Below are 18446 nucleotides of genomic sequence, written 5' to 3' on the forward strand. Positions count from 1 at the left end.
CCCACAGCTCAGCAAAACCACAAGGAAGCATAAAAGAGTGAAGTTTAAGGCCAGGCCAGGGCTTAAATGGAGCTCCAGCAGCCCTGGGCACAGCGTGGGCAGAAGCCTCAGCTGAGGCTGGTCAAGGTCATGACACTGTTAGTGCATCAGGAGCCCTGACAACACTTTGGAACAAACACACACACATTGCTTACACCTGGATGGAGTTAGTTAGAAGGTACCTGTAGAAAAGAATAACAAAAAGTTTACTTGATTTTTTCCCCTCTGCTTTTTATTGTATTACTTCTTTGTTGTTTTCTTTTTTTCACCTAATTTCACCAACTCAAGATCAAGGGCTTATTAAGATACTTGAAAAAATCCACAATGTTTTTTATTCCAACTTTGTGGCATCTACTAATACCATCTAAATCTTCCATATTGATATTTCACTGTAAAAGGACTATTTGTATAATATTTTTGCTGTGATTTAGTCCGGGATGTGTACCTTTTCCCACATTTCTTCCTCCCCCCCAGTCTCTTAATCCTGGAACATTTCTAATATCTTTAAGCTTGAAACAGTAGGAAAGGATGGCACAGGCTTATTTCTACAGGAATTCCTCAGCTATATTCGTGATCTAAGCAATACAGACTATCAAAGAAGAAGTTAAAAAAAAATCACAAAGAAAAGAATCAGCAACAGATTTTCATTATGCTTTTTTTAGGTTGCCTCCTTCTGTTCTCAGAGGGAGAGTAGGTAAAGAATACAAAAGATAAAACTAGTTCAGACTATTTTTGAACTATTTCTTTCAGCTGTTTTTGTTTGCATTATTACAAAGCCTTGGCAGAGAAGAAAAAATATTTTTAGAACAGCAGATTTCTTGCTTTGTCCTGCATCTGTTCCAGAACCGTACAATGTATTTGAACAGCTGGCCAGTAACATGTAATGATCAAGCATGGCAATGACACACGATCACAGTGTTCTTTGTAGAGGACTGAGGTTTCAAAGCTGAAATAAACCCTCAGATGTACACATCTTGGTCTTAGAGGTACATGTTCAGATCTAAACCATGCTTTTTATTTTTCTTGAATTGAGCTTTCTATTGGCAATGAAGGACAAACAAGTACTCATTATATCAAAATAAAACACTGGAACAGCTCTGCAGGAAAGAATTTCCTGGTGGTGTTGCTCGGACAAGAACCAGAGGAGCTTAATCTGGCTCTGTGTCACTCCCCTGCTGTACATAGCTTTAGAATCTTGAAATTATGTTTTGGGTTTTTATAAAAATGTGTTAAGGAGCTCAGAAAAAAATCCTTGTTATGGATTCACACCTTCATCTGCATCCTTATCTATGCTGTAATTTTGTATCTGGAGCTATAAGTGACTTAATTCTAAACTCCCCAGCTACACTCCCAGGGCAAACTATATTCTCCTATTTTTACCTGCCTGTCCACATATAAAGAGGAGCTTGAAATTATGCCTACACTCTTCATTAAAATCTATCTTTACACTTAAAGAACTCCAAGACGATGCCAAGATTATTTTTCTATGTTGCAAATAACAGCTTAATCTGTAATCTTTATTGGCATTTCTTATAACTGCTACAACAAACACTGTTATTTACAGTTATAGTAATGTTCAGAGATTTTTATGCATATATTTAATGAGTTTCCTACAGCATCTGCTCTCAAAAATTGAAGTAAAAAACGGGTAAATTAAGTAGCTGGTGGAGAAAACTGATGATTATCACTGTTCACATCACTATTAAAGGAGTGCTGAAGCAACCTTCTTACTAAACATCGATTTTTATTAAATGTAATTAGTGTAAGGCTTTACAGACTGCTTCACCCACTTGTCTTCAAGCAGGTTCTCTTTACATCCATTCTTCCTTTTGCTCACACATCAGCTTTTAAGCAGTACACTATGTAAGTGGGATGGCTGACAGGAAAGCTAAAACACCCACAAAGAGCAGAACGGTTATTTTCATCAGCTGAACAATTTGCAAAAAAAAAATCCCAGCCACAACAGGCAGAGCACTGACGCAGCAGCATGCTGGAGTGTGAGCATCACTGCAGCTGTCATGCATCTTCCTGCAGCTGGGATTTTGGTTTCGCCCCGACCCCTTGCACCGGTCTGCGAGAACGCAGGGCTGCGGTAGGTTTTTCCTTCCCCGCCTTCTCCGGGCAGCACCATTGGACTGATAAGATGCAGCAAGGCACGTATGAAAGATAAAGCGGAGTGGGGCTGGGGAAGAAAAATAAAAGTGTATTCTACAGGGCTCGGCCGGGCCGGGGCAGCCGCAGGACGCGGCCCGAGCCCTTTAAGCTGCCCACCCTCGGCGGGCCGGCGGCAGCTGGAGGCTATTTATACCGGGGCGGCGGCGGGCGCTGGGTGTCCTGCGCGGGGCGGTCCCGGCGGCGGCGGGGCCCGGAGCGGAGGCTGCCATGGCCACGGCGCTGCCCCCCACGCCGGCCGGCGGGAGCCGCTCCGCCAGCCGCGCCGCCGAGTCCTCGCTGAGCCCGGCGCGGCTGAGCCGGCTGCAGGAGAAGGAGGAGCTGCGGCAGCTCAATGACCGCCTGGCCGCCTACATCGAGCGGGTGCGGGCGCTGGAGGCCGACAAGTCGGTGCTGCAGCAGCGGCTGAGCGAGCACCAGGCGGGCAGCGACCGGGAGCTGGGCTGCCTGCGGCTCCGCTACGAGGCGGAGCTGGCCGACGCCCGCCGGGCGCTGGATGACATCGCCATCGAGCGGGCCACGCTGCAGGTGGAGCTGGGCAAGATTGGCGAGGAGCACCGGCAACTGCACGTCAGGTCGGTGCTCCGGCCCCGAGCAGGCCTCCCTGGCCGGGGACACCCCGGAGAGCCGCCTCTTCGGGGCTCCTGCAGGATGAGGGGAAGGGGATGCTTCTGGCAGGATTCCGTGGGTTGTGGGAGGAGGGCGTGGTGATGTTTCATGTCCAGGTCGTGCAGGCGTGGTAATCCCGAAGGTGTTGTGCTCTGGGGTTAGCAGACATCTGGATGCCGGTTCTGAAGGTGTGCTGGGGTGACGCTGCTGAGTACCTCCGATGCTATGGGGTCACATCAGCACCTGCCTGAGATGGGACTCCTACAGAACGTGGGGTGCTGGGTGCCCTTCTGGGCTACGAATGCATAGCTGCATGGGTTTGGCATCACACCTGTGTTTACAAACACTGAAGATCATGGCAAGTATATAGGAAGTTATGGAGCAGTGGAAGGAGTGTTTGTATGGAGTTAGAGCGCATCGTTTTTGGGCTGTTTAGCTCAGACTTTGCCCAGAGGGGAATACAGATAGAAGATAGTTCTGGGAGCAGTATGGCTTACCTGGTCCAGGTTGGCTCTGCTCAGAAGTTTTCCTAGTTGCTTTTAAGTCTGAAATGAGCTGCCTGCTGTTTTAGTTTGACTTTCTTGTAAGCTGTGTGTACTGAGGCTGGAATCATCATCTTGGCTAAGCTCACCAAGCCTCAACAAAGGCAATGTAAGTGCTGTCCATCCTCCAGGAGGAGGAAGAGGTGTGTGAGCAAGTGTCCAATCCCAACAAGCTTCCTTTATAGAAATATAGAGAGGAAGAGTAACTAGCAGGCCCCATTGTACCCTCATACCAGTTATAGACTTGTAAAATTTGGATGTCCACAGTCCCCTTACATCTTGTTATAAACCTGTATCAGAATTTAGGCACCAGCTTCTTCTTTTAATGCGTGGAGGAGGTATTGCCTCCTCATAGACTCACTAGACCTCAAGTAGCTGTTCTAGTTGGGAACAAAACATGTTTTTACTGTCAGCTTCTGTTTTCAGCTGCATAGTTGTTGGGCTTGTCTCTGTCGTGCTGGGTTTTGGCTCACAGATCTGTTCCATAAATCTAACCAGCCACTTGAGTGGACAGTGAGGAGAGGGGTAATGCCTGTTCTAAGGCTTTTCTGCTGCTCTTTGTGTTTGTGTAACTCTGGCTTTGTTTGTAAAGCTTTAGACTTGGCAGATATGCAATTCTCTGGACTGTTGGGTTGGGGTTTTTTTCCCTTACAGTAACTAGGTCTTAGAAGTGGTTAAATTTACAGCCCATGGGGAATGATACATGGTACATTGGTGTCTGAAGGGACTAGCCTGAAGTCCTAATATTAATGTGTGTTGTATCTGGGCTGCCTAACTGCAAATGTCTCAGATGACTTGGAACAAACTTTGAGGGTATCGTGTCCTTAGATATATACACCCTTTAAACAGCCTGGTGGCTGTTTAACTCTCATAGAATGAAATGTTACCAGATAATTTCCTAACAGCATTAACTATTGGTCCTTATTATTCACTGGTTAGGAGACTCAAGGTTTTTGACAACAATAAACTGATTGCATTTGTTTTTTTCTTACTACTTAAACAATGGTGACTGAAACCAGGCCAAAGATGTTTGGGGAGGAGGAATTGTAGACAAACATATTGGTTGAATTTAGAGCCTCAGGAAGGTCAAAGCAACTGCAGTAACACAGCAGAGAAAGACAAGACCAGTTCCTTTCGGCACCAGAGAGTGTGGATATGCATTTTGCTGCTGAACAAACACAGTGTATCAGCTGAGGTTGTAAGAATGAATTCTGTACCTGCTCCTGACATCCTTTGGTCTTGACAAGCTGGAGTCTGTTTCAAACACACCTGAAATCTTTTGGTAAAATTAGTTGAATTCTTCAGATCAAGCCTGTGTGGCATCCTGATTTACAAGGAATGTGATTGGCAGTGCCTTAAAGTTGTAGCTTGTAACTGATAGTCTGTAGGCCACACTTAGCTCTGGAATGGTTGGTATATGGAATGTGGCAGAGTACTGTAACTGTCACTGCTTGCTGCACAGGGGTGTAAAGTGGTGTTCTGAACCCCAAACTTGGATTAAAAGGGTAGTAAATGCTCTTGTCAAAGTCAGACTTGTTAAATTGTTGCCCTTAAAGATGAAATGTCTCACTCCAGGGTTCTTTGAAAATAATATTTTTCAGGAAGGAATCCAGGAAACCTGAGCCTGGCTGTCAGATGCTTACATTGGAAAGTGAACTGTTAAAACAGATACTAATGGAATTTCAGTTTTGCACACACTTTGATTGCAGAATGAAATTTATATTTTGTAGGATGAAACAGTCAGTATTAAGTAGTGTTATTGACATACTTAATATCATATGTAATACATTAAGTGGTAGTGGTAGCAGAGACCCCAAAAGGAAGGTGAATAATACCTAGAAAAAAAAGAAACCATAAATGACAGCACGTTATCTTGTTGTTCACTGTTAGTAGTGCTGTTTCTCCTAGAGTATGAGTAAAGAGTAAATAACTTATAGCACAACACAGCCAACAAATGCCTCTGAAGAGCAGGGCTAGAAAAGGCCTTGAGCAAGCACCTGATGTAGCCACATGCCCCAGGCCTGTGCTGGAACCAGCCATACCTGCATCTCTTCCAGCAGATTCTGTGTAACCCTTATTTTAATTTCCACATGATGGAGATTCCAGAATATCCCCCCCAGGCAGCATGCTTCAGTGGTGAACTGCTAGTTTCCTCTCCCTAACATCTAACCCATGTATTCCTCCCTGCAATTTAAGCCCGGAGCTTCCTGTCTTTTCTGCAATAGACATGGAAAACAGATTCCCTAGCTGTATGCAGCAGTCCTTCATGTATTTAAAAATTGTTCTGTCTCTTGTCACTATTCCCTTCTCTAGACTAAACAACCCTTAGTATTTTCCAATCTTTCCTTGCAATTCAAGCTTTCTAAAGTTGATCAATCCTGCAGAATTACTTTGGACTCTTGCCAACTGGTCTCAGTTTTCCACTGGAAAACTCATTGTATGAGTTGACACAACTTTGCCACTTGGCAGAACTGGTGTTGCCAAAATAAATTGAGGACTTCCTTTACTCTTTGTAATCTCAAATACGAGTTTTGAGCAGGGACTCTGACTCTGGATAGTGGGCAGGCAACTGGAAGGATTTTAAAAGTTGGAGCAGTCTGGGGAATTATGACAGTTCTTCCCTGACAGGAGCTCGTTGTGGGCCGTTCTCTCACTTCTCCACTGCAGGGCCACTGAAGAGTGTTGGCCATCCGGGTGGTACCTGCGGTTCCACTGCCTGGGTATTGGTCTGGAGATGGTCTCTGAAAAGCAAAGCTCCCCTCACCCTGTACCTCCTCTGCGCTGTGAGGGAGGGGAGGGAGTCACTCGCGGCGCTGGCTGAGGGGCTGCAGGAGGCAGAGCCCCGGCGGGACAGCTCCCCGGGCTGGCCGGTGGCCTCCGGGGGACAAAGCTCCCTGTGTGCTGCGGGGAGGAGGAGCGGCACCGCCGGCAGCCTCAGCCGCGCTCCGCCCCGTGAGGGACCAGCGCCGCCGGCCCCGAGCTGCCCTCACGGCCCGGCCGGGGGCATGCGGAGCCCGGGGCCCTGAGGCGCTCCCGGCGGGGCTGGGGCCGCCTTTGCTGCGGGGTGTCCGTGAGGGGTTGTCCGGCCCCGATCGCTGAGCGTGCCCAGCCCTCGCCCGTGCAGCCGGGGGCCTGTGCCGTCCCTTCCCTCTCCCCTTGCGAATGCCGTGGAAAATAGCTGGCTTCCGCTTGGGCTTCGCGCTGAGCGAGCTGGAAAATGGGTCAGGAATCTCTCCGGTGTAACAAATGATGCTTGTCGGAGGGCCCTGTCTGGTTTGTTTTCTGCTCTCACCGTGAGCCTGACAAACCTCTCCTGTCTTTAACCACCGACCCCTCTGAAGGGAAACACATTGAGGACAAATCCTCTCACACTAGCTGCTCTTAACAGTGTAAAACTCTCTCCTGTAGGAATTCCAAAAAAGAAAGTGATTTAAACCTGGCCCAGGCTCGTGTGAGAGACCTTGATGCCCAGCTCAATGCGAAGGAAGCTGATTTAGCAACAGCCCTGAATGAGAACCGGACTTTGGAGAACGAGCTCCGTGAATTAAAGGATCAAGTACTCAGTGTAAGGCTTGCTATTGGAATCTAAACTTGGTTTTGCTCCCGCAGTTTTTGCTTCATTTTCCTCAATTAGTTAGTGATATTAAAAGCAGAGAAGGCCTGGTAAGTCTGACAGTGACAGGTAGACAAAAACCTTGCTGACAGTAAATGCTACTGATGGTGGTTTCCTTAAAACTTCTACCTGCTGTAGGTACCTTTAATTCTATGACCATAGGATGAAATGTTTCTTGTTCCAAAGACAAAGCAAGATGAAATGTTCTGCTATAGTCCCTGCAGCATTCTCTAACACATCAGGGAAGTGTATAATACTGAAAGTGTATATTAATTTGTCAACATATGCTGTATTTGGGTGATTAAATGTAAAAAAAAAAAAAATTATTAGTAGGAAGAAGTTTGGAATAATTAGTTTTAAAGGGGAGGAATATATATGAATAGCACAATTGATTCATCAGAAATCTACTTTGAGGAGTCAAATTTAGCTGGTGGAATTAAGAGTTGTTCTATATTTGCCTTGTGGGAAATCTAGTCTGCATAACAATTAAATAGGATTCTATCTGTTGTTGATATCTGGATCCTACTGACATAAGAACTTACACAGAGTAACCCACTTCACTCAACCAGTGTGTTTTGATTGCTGGGGTAATTAAGTTGAATGATCTGTAGCAAACTGGCTGCCTAATTTGAAAAAAATACCTCTAATTTTGATAACCCTGTTGTCTGTCTTTTCTAGCTGAATCTGTCACTGGAGGATACTAAAAAGCATCTCCACAGTGAAATGTTGAGGAGGGTGGACCTAGAAAACCATATGAAAACTTTGCAGGAAGAAATGACGTTCCAGAAGCGCCTTCATGAAGATGTATGTTTTAGCTTATTAACAAGGCATCTTTTTAGGTGTCCATGATCCTTGGATGCACTTAAAGCCCATCTTAACATTACTTTTTTTCTCTAAAAAAGGTAACTAGCAACCTGTGGCAGCCCACGAGCTCATAAAATCCACCTAAATAGGAAGGCTCAAGAAAGTACTTAACCTCATGTTAACTGGGATAGTACCAATAGGTATCTGGGATATGAGAAATTTCTTAGGCTGCTCTTCTAAAGAGAACTTAAATCTGAAATATTATTTGTGGAAGTTATAGTGCATATATTAGTTACTGTCAAATGATTCCAGATGTTTACTTGAAGCCTAAAGAGAAGTTAAATCTCCTTTAAGCAACTTGTGCTCCCAACTTTCAGCACTTCTCAGAGGTGTCTGGTAACCTTTGTGAGAGAAGTCAGTACATACAACTAAATGAATAATTTATATATAAATGTAAACCAGCTTCCTGCTTACTGGTAGGAATATCGAAGTGTACAGTTTGATAGAGAATTCTAATTTTTCTAACTGCTATTACTTTTTGAATAAAGAATAGGTGAAGTAACAGTGCTTAAAGAAACTGAACTGTATATGCATGTGTTCTAAGTTAAAAAACCAAACAATCTATCTAGTTCAAAAAATTAGTCTTGAAAATTAAATATTTACTACATTTTAGTTTAAGTAATGTTGGCAGTGAGGTGGAAAAACAATAGTGAGGCAGCAAGGTGGATGTGCCAGTCATAATGGATGAAGAAGATATGCATAAAGGTGAATTACTGTGTACTCAGTGATAAATCTACTTCAGTAGAGATGGATTTGTGAAGCTGGTACACTAAATCCAGTTTCAAACTATATTGGCTTGTTTATTCTCTGAGAAATTTCTTCCAGGAGCTCAAGGAGACAAAAAGAGTCCATGAGAGCAGGATAGCAGAAGTAGAATCTGGCCGTCAAAGAGAATTTGAGAGCAAGCTCTCAGATGCCCTGCAGGGGCTCAGAAAACAGCATGAAGAACAAATTCAAGGCTACAAAGAGGAGATGGAGCGAACATTCAGTGCAAAGGTGAGTTTGGAAAAGATGACAGTAAAACTAAACTGAAGTTCTCTGCATCTTGACATAATCAAGGTCACACTGGCAAAGACAGCTGATAGATGGAGCCCCTGCATTCACTGCACAGCTTCCTGGCATAAGTTGTTCTGGGATTTCAAAGCAGCGTCAGATTTGACAGTAGGATTTCTGCAAATATTTGATCCCAAACAAAACTGGTTCAAGGATAAATACAGGGAGGGATTAGGAGTTGATCATATTTCAGAGTTCTGACAGATTCAGGACCAAGGTGTGTTATGTTTGTATTAAGCAATTTCAGTCTTGAATAAAACCTTACTTTTCCTGCACACCAACTTGTATGCCAACTCAGGGAACTCCTTTGGATGCCTGTGCTTGTTTTCATGGAAAATTCTGTAACTGCCTCTTCAAGGAGCACTTTATCCTTTCTTGGGATATCTCAAGATTGAGGTATTTGTGGAGCAATTCAATGCTGCTTGTAAAGATGCAGGAACTCTTTAATAACAGACCTTTTGGGGAAGAGTGATAATAGTTTGATTTGTACACCCAATATCCTGCAGCTCTATGCTTTGACAAGCAGCTTCTAAACATTTTCTCCATTGGTCTTCTGGAGAATCAATTTACTTAATATCCATACAAATCCCTCATACATTACTAATTGAAATATCCTAATCCAGAAATTTTCACTACCTGATTATTGCTGACTTTTTCTGACATAAATGTCAAATTTGTGCAAACCTCCGTGGAAAGCAATACAGAACTTTCTGACCTGGACTTTATTAGTATCTGCACACTTCAGTACAAGATAACTATTTCCAGGTGTAACAGGTGAAAATTATTTGGTGCTCCTTCCTTGTTTATAATACATGCCAACGTGCAACTCAGGACTAACAGTGACTTATCCACAGGTGGAGAACGCCCAGCTAACTGCAGTAAGGAACAGTGAGTTTGCCAGTGCTGCTCGGGAGGAGCTGATGGAAACACAGAAGAGAGTTGATACTCTGATATCTCAAGTTAATCAATATCAAAGCCAGGTTCTGTCTTTATTTGTATAACCTTATAATTATTTTCATTTACTCTCAATTCAAAATACTGGCCTTTTCTCTCTTATCTTCACTATGGTTTGATTTTTTTCCCCCTCCCCTTAATTTTAGAATGTTGCTTTGGAGAGCAGAATAAAGGAGCTACAGAATTTGCTGGATTACGATCGTGATCTCCATCGAAGGCGTATGGCTGAAAAGGAGGAAGAAATGGCACAAGCTCAGAAGCAGGCACAAGCACAGCTGGAAGAGTATGAGCATCTCTTAGATGTGAAACTGGCTCTAGACTTGGAAATAAATGCGTACAGAAAGATGTTGGAAGGAGAGGAACAGAGGTGGGTTATGACAAGATCTTCATTATGAGAACTTGCTTCATTCAAGACCTCTACACTAACTCTTTGTCCTTCAGAATGTGGGGGGACAAGAAACAAACATTAATCATGTCATTAATATAGTAATTCAATTACTGAAGCATCATCTTCTGTAAATGGCATTTATGTCCCATATCTACCACATGGTATAGGAGGATGAAGTAACATCATAAATACAGCTGATAAAATTCAATGGTCCATTGAACATTCCTCCACTCTCGAAGTTTTGTGTTGAATCTTAGAGCATTCAAGTTCCATGAATGAAGCTGGGAACTTGGACCAACTCCTGTCTATGCAGACATGGTATGGTGAGAACAGGAACTCTCAACACATGCTAGGAAGGGTCAAAAACTCAATATGACTTTCACTAAAGGTTGTGTCTGTTGAGACTTTAAAGGAATATTTAGTGCAGTTGTGAATCTTCTCTTATCAATATAAGCCTCTTCTGGACTCTGGGGCCGTCTTCCAAACTAAACAAACCACTTAGCTACTCTTGCCAATAAAAGTAAAATTTTGTATTCAAGACTCCCTGGAAAGCTTGGATTATAGGGAGCTGTTAGGCTTGGATGTAGTGGGAGGGTAGGCATGAGAAGAAGTAAAGCACATCAGATACTCAGGTGAATCTTATCTGACTCTCTTCTAGGCTAAAGCTGTCACCCAGTCCATCTTCACACAGCACAGCAACTCAAGCAGCAAGTCAGGGGCGACGATACCTGCATGGGAAGAAAAGGAAAATCAAAGAAACCAAAAAGAGGGAGCATAGTGCTGCACTTAAGACTATCCAGCATGTTTCAGCTACTGGAAATATATCTATTGAAGAGATTGATGCAGATGGGAAATTTGTCAGGCTTAAAAACCACTCTGATGAGGTACTTCCATTTTCAAGTCTGCATTGTAACGTATGGCTGCTCAGGAATGGCTTTGGCTTAGTGACAGACTAGAGAGTGACCTTTTGGTACTGCAGGTGCTGTGTTCCCAGGGCTGTCTGGGAGGTGCTTTTGGGTAGAGGTGCAGGGGCTTCTATTCTGCAGAAATTGAACACCTTCAGCTGTTTGTCATCAGATTAAGGCTAGCACTACCAGTACTACTGACCCTTGAGGAACCTAAATAGTGTGCTCTAGTAAATTGGAGAAAGATGGCTTCACATTAGTCAAAAATACCTAAATCAGCTAAGAGGTTGAAGAGAGTTGGTGGTATCTAATCTATGCAGAGGGTTCATCTGGCCAATTAGCCAGTTCTTCCACTAGTTTAGTTTGAAAATCCAGAACTATCAGAATTCATCATCAGGACTTCAAACGTATGGCTTATAGTTTAGCCATTTCAGCCTGAAATACAGAATGACCCATGAAGTTGTAAGGTGTTCCTATATATATCTATATATATATGTAGTTGGTAGGTGGCCATGGCAAACTTCATTTATCAGAATCTCCCTGGTAAAGAGTATCATGACCCTCCCATTAATGGAAGGTAAGAATAGTTGTGGCTTAACTTGATGAAGATATATCCTAAAGTATAGGGAGAAAACATAGGGAGGCTTTAATGGAAATGTGGCTGCTTCCTCAAAATTGTCAGATACTTGTATGCTACATGAGTGGGATTAAAACTGGCCCATGAGTCTGGAAAGAATCTTGTGTTTGAATTTTATGGTGTTGGTCTGTAATGCTGAGAGAAATTTCTTGTCCCACAGGATCAATCTCTACATGGCTGGGTGTTGAGACGACGTATTGGAAGTGTGGCAGATGTTAATTACAAGTTTCCTTCAAGGTTCACTCTTCAGGCAGGCCAAGAAGTTACAGTAGGTATTGGATTTGTAAAACTTCCTCAGAGCTCTGTTCTTATCATAGATGTCAGTAGAGATTCCTGTAAAATGGAAAACTAAACAGATACTCCAAGTGTCTAAAGAATTAAAGCTCTTATTTTATGTGTCAATAGATAGGGGGGAAATCCTTGAAGCAACTTGATCTGAAATGCTAATTACATTTCCTTTAAAGCTTGGACTGAACTTGGATCATCCCAGACTGGAGTGTGCTCCTACTGTAAACAATCGTTGTATTCTAGGGGTTTTTTTAAAAAATAAACTGTGACTTGATAAAAGTTGTGCAGAGACTCAGACTCTTTTTTTTTAGGTTTTCCCATACTCCTGTGACTTGATAAAAGTTGTGCAGAGACTCAGACTCTTGCTAAAATCTTTAGCCTACTCCAGGTCAGCAATGCTGAGGTCATGATTTGTAGTACTAAGAGAAATACTAGCTCTAAAATCATACTCTAAGTACATGCAGATGGTGATCAAAGAGCTGAACTCTACACTTTCTACTCCAAACTGTGGAGACGTTTGTTCAACAGATCAGTGAGTGACTCTAGTGAGAGGCTCTTGCACACACAAGTGGCTGCCCTGAGCAGGTCTGTGACTATGGCTTGGCTCTGTGACTCAAATGTGTGGCCAAGCAGGACTACCTCTACATTGGACAGAAGCTGTTAACTGCCTTTTCTGCACTGTTTTACAATCTTCAGTTAGAAAAACTTTACCAACCATTCTTGTAAGTCCCGAAAAGAACTACCTTGCCAGGAATTACAGTGGTTCAGTTTCTCCTACTGGACATCTGTGGTATTAAAATACTTAATGATTATATATGTGCAGCTGAATTGTAATCTAACTATAGAAGAAGATTCTTCAGAAGCTCACTGTAAATCTGTTGCAGATCTGGGGTGCAGCTGCTGGTGTTAGCCCAGGTCCTAGTGATTTGGTCTGGAGGTCTCAGAAGTCTTGGGGAACTGGAGATAATATTGGTGTTACACTCATCACAGATAATGGTGAGGTAAGTGGAATAATAAAATGCTTCTACTGTCCTAATGCTAAACTTGTTTGTGCTTAATTCCTGTGGGGTCTTGGTGACAATTCAATTGTATTCTAGGAACTTGCAGAGAGGAAGATAGTGCTTGTACCCAGAGAAGAAGAAAGTGAGCAGGATGATGATTATGAAGAAATACAGGTAAGCTGCCTGAAGTTTAAATATATGCTGTCAGCAGAGTCATTCAATGGCCATTTCTTTTCCTTACTAAATGAAAATACTTCTCCAAGTACTCTTCCTATCCCACAACTCTTAATGTTTTTCTTGATGTCAGACCAAAAGAAGAAGAAAAAAGAAATGTTGTTTGGTTTCATGATAGTGGTCCCTGTGAGCATCCTTAAGCAGGTGAGATGGTGAGAATCATGCTTGTCACCTCACAGAAAACTTGCTTCATCAGTAGTGTTGCAGTCTCTTGTCCCACGTAGGATGTAGCTTGCATGGCTTTGCATCAGAAACGCAAGTTCTGCTTATTCTCTGAGTATGATCAAACATCAGCATTAATTGTTTGCTATCTTATTACTGACACACTGAAAATTCAGTCTTTAATATCCATTTCATCTACATATCTGACTGTGAATTAAAGCTGTTATCCCAAGAACAGAATGCAAACGCTAACTGCTTCTGTGGGATGAAGTGACTTGACACTCCAGTGTCCTTAAATTGCTTGTAAGACAATTTCAGTGTGAACTTAAGGTCAATACACTTAAAAACTTTTGGCTACCAACTTTCATGGTGTAATATCCTGTGCAAGACTATCCAGCCCCCTCAAATGTCTTTTGACTGACCAGAATACAAGCCTGAACTGATGCATTTTGGATGCTCCTACTGTACTTTGATATACTTTTAGCTATCTTTAATTGCTGAAATGGTCTAAACCAACTAATATGAGGGCTTTGAGTTTGTCCCAACCAAACAATTATAGACTGTACTTGACTCAAGTTGGTTTGTGTCTTGACCTGAAACAGTACTGTGGTACAAACTCCAAAGCCTGAGAGCAAGGGGATGCTTAGCTAAAAACTCTCTCCTTGCTGACAAATGTTCAGCTACTGCAGCTCTTCCTAAAACTAACCCCACACAGTTACAAGGAGGAGTTGCATATTGCTGCACTAGGTTAAAGCTCCCACTACCATTTCCTAGATATTTTCAAAATCTGTCTGAAAACTAACTTAAAAGTACCTTAGTACTGTCTTTCTGAAAAAAAATTACCTAAACAGGCAGTTACTGCCTGCTGGTTTTTTATTTTGGTTTTTTGTCCTTTCTAACAGAAAATCTGGGTAAATATCTGTTACTACAATACCCTGTTTGTCAGTCTCCTGACTTGCATGCACATTCTTGTAATATTTTCAGTCTCACTGAAGGATGGTGATACCCCGTTGAACAGGCTATTGAGAAGGTCTATAATGCTGTTCTGCCCTTTGGCTCTTACTGATACAAGCTTCTTTTCACACTCAAGAGTAGGGCCTCTCCTCAAGGATGGCTTCTTTTTATTTTAAAAGGCATTTTTTTAAATTTACTTATATGACTTGTTTAATAATCAGTGATGGCAAGCAAAAGTAACTTTTTTCCTTACACTTCTAATCTGTTTTATCAGCAATTTTACAATACAGTTGTGTGCCATTTATGGTAAGAATCAATTCTAATACTTCCAATCAAATTTTAATGTCATTCCTGTCTGCTGCCTTGGTAGTACTGAAATGGCTGCTTAGTAAACAGAAGTTAACTTGTTGTGTGCAGTAAAGTAATGGTTAGAATGCATGCTGTGCTTTAAAGGAAGGCAGGGTTTCCATGTTTTGCTTCTGCTTTTACCATCCTAATGAGGGCAGCACGTATCTGCATGCCACACAGGTTCTGATGCTTGGGAAGAGAGGAAGTGATGGGCAGTTTGACAGCCTTTCATTTAGGAAGGCACAGGCTCGTATATTGCATGGACTTAAAGACTTGTGTAGTACAGTTCATGTACTGCCTTCTGAAAATCTGCTTTGCTTTATTAATAAGTAATGAAATCTACAAAGTGCTAAAAACCCTACCTGCCTATATGAGGATCAAGTAGGAAACCAGCAAGAAATATTAAGTTTGTACACATGCTAATTAGCCTAATGTTTTCATGTTTTCTCTCTGCAGCAAAATGAAGATTCCAGCTGTTTGGTCATGTAATGTGGACAATAATCTGAAAACACATCTCAGTCCCAGGTGACACAGACTGTATGTGTATTGATACCTTTTGTCATATCTGGAATTTGGAACTCACATATTCCATCTGATGTCTTTGTGAGAAGCATTGTCCATAACATGATGGAATTTCCTGCCTTCTGATTACTGGACCCTGGCCTTGATACAAAGAGCAGTAGAGTACAAGCTCCATGTGAAGTTGTTTTCACTTTTACACAAGGATCTGGTTTCTGTGACCTGCTGAAACAGAGAAGGGTACAGAGTTTACAAAGCTTCTAAACATGTGCCCTAGAAGGATGTTAAATACTTGACAATGAACATGAGGCTGCCTCCGCTTTCTCAATATTCTGACATGGAGTTCTCCAAAGGTAATTTCTCTTTCCAGCCTGAGTGGGAAACATGGGACTGATCACACCTTTGCACCTTGAGCAGGTCTAAAGTAAAACACTGTCCTGAAGAGTGATGAGTGGTCTGAAATGTTTCCTGCTCAGATCCTGATGCAGAGATACATAAAACTGGTCTGGATCACTTCCTCGAGTGAAACACTTTAGAATTAAAAGCAAGTTGTCAAAAATATTCCTGCCTGTTATTAAATGTACTGTTCCTATAGTCTAGCACCTGGAAGTCTCCGTTTCAGTATTGTATATTCCTAGGTACAGTGTATCACAGCAGAGCTGTACCAGCCTTAACTTAGACAAATGTATCCTGAAAATGTGAAAAAGCATCTCATTCTGACAGAGCAGGTACTGTGACCTGTGCTGCTGGCACGGTTTGATTGGTCCCAGCAGCTTTCTAAGGGGCTAGAGAGAAACATGCTAAGTCAAAAATCAAAGCTAGAAAGCTCCAGCTGTAGTGAAAAACACATCAAACTCTCTGCTCTTGGAGTCGTATGTGGCTTATGGAGCTAAATCTCCATGCAGGCTGCAGCTGTGTGTCTAATGGGACAGCTGGGGAAAAACTGGTTATGGGCCACTGTGCCGCTCCCTGTCACTCTGGTAGCTCTGTGCTCCATGGAATGCTGTCCTGTAACCCTCAGGAGGGGACAGTCAGCCTCGGGGGCACTGCTGGCACTCTCTCTCCTCCAAACTGCTCCCCTGCTGGCCCCGGGGGCAAGGAAGGGCTTTGAGCCACATGAAGTAAACTTCCACCTGAGAGCAGGAGGGGAGGGCAGCAGCTGAGTCTGCAGGTTTCTCTCAATGCTGGAGTAGTGTTTTGACTGTCTTTTATCTTGCCAAAGTGTTCAGTTCCAAATTCAAGACCTGCTTTGTGTGAGGATGCAGGTGCTAAGGTGAGATTTTCCTTATGCTAGCTTAAACTCTTATATTATTTAAAAATTCTGATTTTGAGACATCAATAGTAGGTGCTGGTTTAAGACTTGGATTTTAGCAGATCCAAATTCTTGTTCCATCTCAAACAATAGAAATAGTTGCTGCTCTAACTTTGCTGTATTTATCTTTATTTCTTAAAACTTTTTTAACTATTGAAGATATTTTTCATGTATATAAAAGCAGTCTTGGATTTAAATATTTGCAGATTAAATAATAAAGGTCTGTCTGTTCAATGATTTCTGTTGAGTGGTTCAAATGACTTTGAAGTAATAAAACTGGTGATTTTAGGGACTGCAGAGAGAAGAAACCTTCAGCAATGCACTCTGCCCTCCTTTTCATCACTTACTTCAACTAGAGCTGAACTGCTATGAGCTTAAGAGGAATCTTCAGTAAACAACTTCCCTGTAAAGAATTCATTTCTCTTCTCATAAATTTGTCTTCTGTGGAGAGCAACTGGCCTCTTCCTCCAGGGCTGCTCACTTTGTTTGGTCACTATTACATTACTAAGCAAAGCAGGAGATGGTAAACAAAACCAAAGTGATTCTATCTGCATTGGGATAAGTACTTCTGATGCCAAACTTCTTCCTTTCTGTTATGTTTTTAGTTATTACATGTCTTTCCATCACTGCCTATTGTTCTTTCTCTTCCTTTCTATCCCTTTCAACTAAATATAAGAAACAGAAAAGTATTGACTTCTCATTTGTGTGTAGTAGGCACCAGTGCTACTCACCCCTTTCTCTCACTGGAGTTCTCTACAAACCCTATGGAACTAGGAGCAGTTTGTACTTAGTTCCAAGGAACTTCTCTCTTTTCCTTCTGCTAGAAAAAGATGTTAACAGACATAAATGCTAAACAATCAATCAAGAAGTAGCAAGATTATTAAAATTGCAGTGCAAAGGTGTCATAAAACCAATACTTTCTTTATTCATGCATTGTTTTTGTCACTGAAAGCTGATCTATTCAGCAGAAGTGGCCTCCTGCTCAAACAAGTGCCAGAACCATCAGTACAGAAGCAGCAACTACTTTGCTTATCCCACAGAAATATTTATTCAGTTTGGTCAGTAAATTATACCAATTTTAAATGCTGAGAACTTGTACTTAGTACAACATCATCTTAATATTGACAACAACCACTTTGCCTTTTGTCAACATACAATGCAAAAGAGGAATTAACTTGTTCACAATAAATAATGGTGTGATAGATGAAAACAGCTCAAGGACATCAGTAACTTAGGAACTGGTTACAGTTAGCTTCACTAACAGTATTTTTTAAAATGGTTTTCAATAGTAAAATCATTGCAGCCAAAGATAAAAAAAAAACCCACATACAATTATAGCAAGGAAATGCATTTTTGGAGCAACAGTGAGCTACCAGTAAACACTTCATACAGTGATCTTCAAGGCACAAAGCAAAAAAACTGGGTATGGGTTTTTTTGCAGGTTGACAAATCAGGGAAGGTGAAATTTTTTTGAATATAAAATAAATACATTTTAAAAAGACGCATACAAAAGTCAGTAAGTCAGTCAAATAGCAAGGCTTTCACAGAATGCCACACTGACAGAACATTTGTGAATCCATTTCAGTCATGAAATCATGTTCACAGCTTGAATGACACGATCACTGAGGCAAGGGAACTATCACTTCAACATAATTAATGGGGAAGAAGCCAGACTCTCCATTTAACATCCCCTCATACCAATTCTCATCAATCTGATTGGTCAAAGTTATGATGTCCCCTTCCTTAAATCCAAGCTCGCCTTCATTTTCTGGCTCAAAGTCATAGAGAGCTTGGCAGCAAGGCTGATCCATGTGCACTGAAGAACCTGCCCCAGTGACAGAAAAAACAACCA

At 42.1% G+C, this 18446-nt stretch overlaps 2 protein-coding genes across 6 annotated transcripts in view; one reads left to right on the plus strand and one right to left on the minus strand.

The window, feature by feature from the left end:
* The first annotated feature begins 2386 nt into the window (after positions 1-2386).
* On the plus strand, positions 2387-15352 carry LOC121354379 (lamin-L(III)-like). 5 transcript variants are annotated; one of them, XR_005955272.1, is made up of 13 exons: positions 2387-2786; positions 6771-6927; positions 7654-7779; positions 8665-8835; positions 9747-9872; positions 9993-10213; positions 10893-11118; positions 11937-12044; positions 12949-13065; positions 13162-13239; positions 13373-13443; positions 14690-14721; positions 15220-15267. XR_005955272.1 is itself a non-coding variant. In XM_041468946.1 (12 exons), the coding sequence occupies exons 1-11, from the start codon at positions 2422-2424 to the stop codon at positions 13412-13414; spliced, it is 1737 nt and encodes a 578-aa protein (XP_041324880.1). In that variant the 5' UTR covers positions 2387-2421; the 3' UTR covers positions 13415-13443; positions 15220-15352. The 5 variants fall into 5 exon arrangements, 3 of the variants coding, with proteins under 3 accessions (XP_041324880.1, XP_041324882.1, XP_041324881.1); XM_041468946.1 differs by lacking the exon at positions 14690-14721 and having other exon boundaries at positions 15220-15352; XM_041468948.1 differs by lacking the exon at positions 13373-13443 and having other exon boundaries at positions 15220-15292.
* Positions 15353-17622: 2270 nt separating this feature from the next.
* SH3GL3 (SH3 domain containing GRB2 like 3, endophilin A3) overlaps positions 17623-18446 on the minus strand; it is a 41545-nt gene continuing 40721 nt past the window's right edge. The window contains exon 9 of the mRNA XM_041468949.1: positions 17623-18419. Within this exon, the coding sequence (XP_041324883.1) occupies positions 18214-18419 (206 nt within the window). The 3' untranslated portion in view covers positions 17623-18213. The remainder of the gene's footprint in view (positions 18420-18446) is intronic.

Source organism: Pyrgilauda ruficollis, unplaced genomic scaffold (assembly GCF_017590135.1).
Source record: "Pyrgilauda ruficollis isolate IOZ18807 unplaced genomic scaffold, ASM1759013v1 scaffold23, whole genome shotgun sequence".
In the NCBI taxonomy this organism is placed as follows: domain Eukaryota; kingdom Metazoa; phylum Chordata; class Aves; order Passeriformes; family Passeridae; genus Pyrgilauda; species Pyrgilauda ruficollis.

What these genes read in the sequence shown, in the direction of transcription:
- LOC121354379 (XM_041468948.1), top strand. Translation starts at nt 2,422, where the DNA reads ATGGCCACGGCGCTGCCCCCCACGCCGGCCGGCGGGAGCCGCTCCGCC. An exon ending in TTAAAAACCACTCTGATGAG is followed by an intron (nt 11,119 to 11,936) that starts GTACTTCCATTT and finishes CTTGTCCCACAG; the next exon opens with GATCAATCTCTACATGGCTG. An exon ending in ATGATTATGAAGAAATACAG is followed by an intron (nt 13,240 to 14,689) that starts GTAAGCTGCCTG and finishes CTGTTTTATCAG; the next exon opens with CAATTTTACAATACAGTTGT.